The following is a 4,980-nucleotide window of genomic DNA, read 5'->3' as shown; positions in this document are numbered from 1 at the left end:
CCTGAACCAAGCTAAAACAGCAACACAGAAGTGGCTTGCATTTCCTAGCTGCTAAGAATTTACAACTCAATGGAAGGTGATAATGTAGCACCTAGGCAGCCAGAAAGATGCCCATCAAGGATGGAATGCAGCTGTAGATCTCCAGGGGGAGGGAAGAGCTGAGAGGGCGAGCTTCCAGCCCCACTTCCAGAGAACAGGGTCTTTTGGTCTTGGTCTCTGAGTGAGAGAGGTGGTGGGTGCACATCCTGCCCCGCCAGGACCATGTGGCCTTATAGGTAACTGGCCTGAGGATCTACAAAAGAAGCTGACCCAGGTGAGAGTCAGAGGTTAATAGAGTTAGCCAGTTAGCTTTGTTGTTTTATGCTGATATGTTTCCTAGAAGTTTTTATGCCTCTAGCATTTGCTGCCTTTTGTAACTTTTTTTAACCCTATGTACTTAATAAAGTAAAAATCCTTTTACTATGTTGGTTCATTGTCTGTTGGGGACAAAGGTTCAGAATCCTGCCTAGCCGTTCAGCAAGCTACCAAAAATCCTCATTGTGGACTAGTAACTTGAGGACTGAGACTTTAAGTAAAGAAAGTGCTCAGTGCCTACGAGGGATATAGTTAAGCCTAGAGGGTCTCAGTTTCCCTGGACTGAGGCACTGGCTCTTACAGGGTGGTGGCAGTACTACCGAACACGGATCTTTGAGGGCTCTAGGGTTCAGAACCAACAACTCTGAGCACCCAAAACCCTGGGAGTGTGAGACCAAGTATACGACAGACAGCCCTTCAGACACTTGAAGATGACAACCATCTCCCTCCTTAGGCTTCATTTCTCCAGGCTAAACACACCACATTATTTTAATCATTCCTTACTGGACTTGGTTTCCAGACCCCTTTGGAGTCCTTCTCTGAACCCATTCCAGCTTCTCATTGTCCTCCTTAAAATACAGAGCCCCAAAACAGGCAGTGTATTCTATGTGAAACTTGACTGCTGCAATACATCAGCCATTTTCAACCGGTGTGCTGCAAAAGGTCTGCGGGGGTGCATGAGAGTATGGAGAGCAGTAGCTTCGTTTCTCAGCAACTGTCTGTGGTAAGGATTTGTCTGTTCCTCTGCCAGCAGAGCCAGGGAAAGCCAGTAGGGGAAGAGGGTCAGACAATTCCTTACTACACACAGTTGCCCTAGAAATAAAGCCACAGAACCGGGAAGATTCTCCCAGAAGCCAGAAGTGACATCACAAGAAGCAAAGACAACAGTGATCAGTGAGCCATCAGCAGAAAAAAAAAACACATTGAAAATTGCTGCAATTCACAGTAGACCAGTGGTTCTCACACATTTAGCACCAGGACCCACTTTTTAGAATAAGAATCTGTCAGAACCCACCGGAAGTGATGTCATGACCGGAAGTGACATCATCAAGCAGGAAAATTTTTAACAATCCTAGGCTGCAATCCTATACACACTTACCCAGGAGTAAGCCCAATTGACTATCATTGTTAAAAATATATACAGGGTGACCCCCCCCCCCCAAAAAAAAACAGAACCCACAAATCTTTGAATAAAACTGTAAATTTTAATTTTTCTTCTTTTTTCTTTCAGGGTATACAAGTCGACTTTGTGCATGAAATATTGGAACAATAATCTTCCTCAAACTCAATAAGTTTGAGTCCAGTAAGTTTCTTGAAATTTACTGGACCTTTGTAGGATTTAATAAAATTGTTATGGGTTCTGTTTTTTTTTTTGTTTTTTTTTTTTGGGTCACCCTGTACATAGTAGCTGTTAAAAGTACAGGTCTGTAACATTTCACATTCCATGGTAGCATCAAGTCTAATCTATTAAAAATAAAATATTGAAATGAATGGGGGGACCCACCTGAAATTGGCTTGCGACCCACCTAGTGGGTTTCTCCAGTTTGAGAAACACTGGAATAGAATATTCAGTGGGGCTAGAGCTCCTGCTGACGGACCAAGAATGAATTCACTATTATATATGACCAGCCAAGCCCCTACTGGTTCCTCTGATCACCAGGACTGAAGAGTTGAAATAACATCTCTGGACATTATATAAGTGGCACTGCAGAGAAGCAGAGATCTGGCTGTCAGTTCCCTCCTCTTGGGAGCTGTCCAAGGGATTCAGGGAGTTCCCTTATCAAGACCCCTGGCACCTATATTCCCACCCAGGCAGGGTTGCTGAAATCATCAAGACATACATGCGCAGAGTCTGCCTTCCCACACTTTTCCAGAGTCATTTTGCAAAAACAAAAGTGTTTTCTTTTTTTAAAAAAACAAAACAAACAAAAAATAGATAAGCAAGGAACTCCATCGTGCCAAAACGGTGGACTGATTTTCCTAAGGAAACAACAAGTGAAAAAGACACCCATGTATCAAAAATAGTGCATTTGATTAATAATTACACAGTGACCTCAAAATACATCCACAAATCTCAGGAGTGCAAATATCCCTCTGAGTCCAACTTTCAGAGGTGAAACTTGACATTGTGTCTGTTAAAAATGTAAAGTCTATGAAATGTCAGGTTTGGGGGAAAATTATTTCATATCCAAAGCCATGTGCAAGATGCAATTCCTCTCCCCCCTCCCCATTCACTTCAGTTCTCAGATGAATAAAACCATTGACTTCAAGGAGAGAGATAAACATGTCCTTAACCAGCCATTTTCAACCACTGTGCCATGGCACAGGTGTGTGCTGTAAATAGTCCTCAGGTGTGCCGTGGGAGTTTGGGGGAGGGCCTTTTATTAATAAGGCCTTTGGGGATGTGAGCCCTCAACCAACAGCATGGTGTGCCATTGTCCATTGTTGAAAAACCAATGACAATTTTAGTTCCTTGTCAGTGTGCCATGAGACGAAAGAGGTTGAAAATCACTGCCTTAACCTAAGGCAGGCACAGATAACTTCCCCCTCCCATTCTGCCACTTGTAGGTATTTTGGTGGAGGTGTGCAATATGGGGGGACATGAAACTCACCATCCTCCCAGATGCCACTGATTGGTAGCTGCCGTTCTTGCCCCAGTGGAGATCAAGAAAAACGTCAGCCACCACAGGGGGACAGTCATATTTTTCCTATAACCCCCTTTAGAATGACACTGAGCAAAGACATAGCATGGAGTACTGTGGGGTGTGTGTGTGTGGTGGAATGGCAGTCGCTGATTGAAGCACCTTTATAGCTGCTGCAAAACAAGCGATGGCAGAATAAGTTCGGCTGGTGGAAGTTTTGACAGAGTCCAGTTTCGACCCCCCCAAGTTTTGAAACCCCCCAGTTTGGAATGCCAAATTATCTGCTGTGGACTTTTGGCCCAGCCACAAACTCTGCAGCTTAGAATAGGACGTAAACTAATTTAAACAGACTGGGTCATCCGCTCATCCATTTATAGGATGGGAACATATGGGGCCTGAGGTGAGACTGTCCCGTTTGTCCATTCCTATGGAAACTCAGCCTCTCCTTGGACCACTTTTTTCTTCCAGTTGACCAGAATTAGCTTGGGTCTGGGTCTGGCACCCAGTAGATCTTGATAAATGACAATGGACAGAGCTGCAGCATAAGGGCTACCAAGTATCCCGTGGCCTCTTCCAAGGAGATTGGGTTTGGTACATGGAAAAGAAGGAGCGCAATTGTGATTTAATTACTGCTGGGCAATGGCATTCCCCATTCTTCACCAGTATACTTGAAGGCTCCTAAAACATTGTTCTTCGGAGAGAGGGCCACATCCACGTACGCAAACGGATCGATTCTGACCACGATCTGGTCACCTCTCTTCAGTTCCACCAGAAGGACTTGGAAGAGGTCCTCGTAAATGTTTCGGGTTGATTTCGTGGGGTCGCACAGACTGCGCGTCGTGTGCTTCATGGAGATGTTGTTCACAAGGAGTTCCAGGCTTTGGATGCGGCTTTTGTCGCTGCATTCGCGCACGTAGAAGTGCAGGTGACAATAGACAAAATACAATCCGGGAAGCTGGACTGTGAGGCTTTCGTTGTTGAACCACATGTTGTATAGAATGCCTTCCTTATTCCACCTCAGCTGCGATTGGTTGACTGGCTTTAACACTGGAGAGAGAGAGAGCGAGAGAGAGAGAGAGAGAGAGAGAGAGAGAGTTTATCACTTTAAAAGTTTATACTGGACTTACCAATCAGGGTAGGTCCATCCATGAGGCAGAGTGAGAATGTTGCCTCAGGCAATGAGTTTTTATCTCAGTCTATTTCCTCCTCCCCTCCTCCTCCTGTGCTCCCTAGATTTGAAAAATAAGAGGGGAATAGAGCTAAAGGAAGAGAGGGAGGTGGCCGCGCTTAGGCATCTGGCGGGAAACTGTGAGATATGGGAAGCTAGACTAGATGGGCTCTTGGCCTGAGCCAGCAGGGCTCTTAGTATGTTCTATAAGAACATAAGAACAGCCCCACTGGATCAGGCCATAGGCCCATTTAGTCCAGCTTCCTGTATCTCACAGTGGCCCACCAAATGCCCCAGGGAGCACACAAGAGACCCAGTATTCCCAGGCGGTCTCCCATCCAAGTACTAACCAGGCCTGACCCTGTTTAGCTTCCAAGATCATGGTCTAAGCCTACAGCACCCGGTATTCCCCCGCAGTCTCCCATCCAAGTACTAACCAGACCTGACCCTGCTTAGCTTCCGAGATCATGGTCTAAGCCTACAGGACCCGGTATTCCCAGGCAGTCTCCCATCCAATGGGAGACCAAATGGCCCACCAAATGCCCCAGAAATTCTATGTTCTCATGGTCTAGAGCAGGGGTGCCCAAACCCTGGCCCGGGGGCCACTTGCGGCCCTCAGGGACTCACAATCTGGCCCGTGGGAGCCCCCAGTCTCCAATGAGCATGTGGCCCTCTGGAGACTTGCTGGAGCCCATGCTGGCCTGACGCAACTGCTCTCAGTGTGAAGATGACTGTTTGACCTCTTGCATGAGCTGTGGGACAAGTGTTCCCTCCACTGCTTGCTGTTTCACGTCTGTGATGCAGCAGTGGCAGTGA

The 4,980-nt window shown here is 46.4% G+C and overlaps 1 protein-coding gene across 1 annotated transcript in view; it reads right to left on the bottom strand.

Annotated features, from left to right (window-relative positions):
* Window positions 1–3,526: 3,526 nt before the first annotated feature.
* Window positions 3,527–4,980, bottom strand: part of TNFSF8 (TNF superfamily member 8) — a 34,723-nt gene continuing 33,269 nt past the window's right edge. Inside the window, exon 5 of the mRNA XM_066610904.1 lies at window positions 3,527–4,043. Coding sequence (XP_066467001.1) covers window positions 3,619–4,043 — 425 coding nt within the window. The 3' untranslated portion in view covers window positions 3,527–3,618. The remainder of the gene's footprint in view (window positions 4,044–4,980) is intronic.

Source organism: Tiliqua scincoides, chromosome 16 (genome assembly GCF_035046505.1).
Source record: "Tiliqua scincoides isolate rTilSci1 chromosome 16, rTilSci1.hap2, whole genome shotgun sequence".
Taxonomy (NCBI): domain Eukaryota; kingdom Metazoa; phylum Chordata; class Lepidosauria; order Squamata; family Scincidae; genus Tiliqua; species Tiliqua scincoides.
The sequence above is the reverse complement of the archived record's forward strand: the minus strand, read 5'-3'. Positions and strand labels throughout refer to the sequence as shown.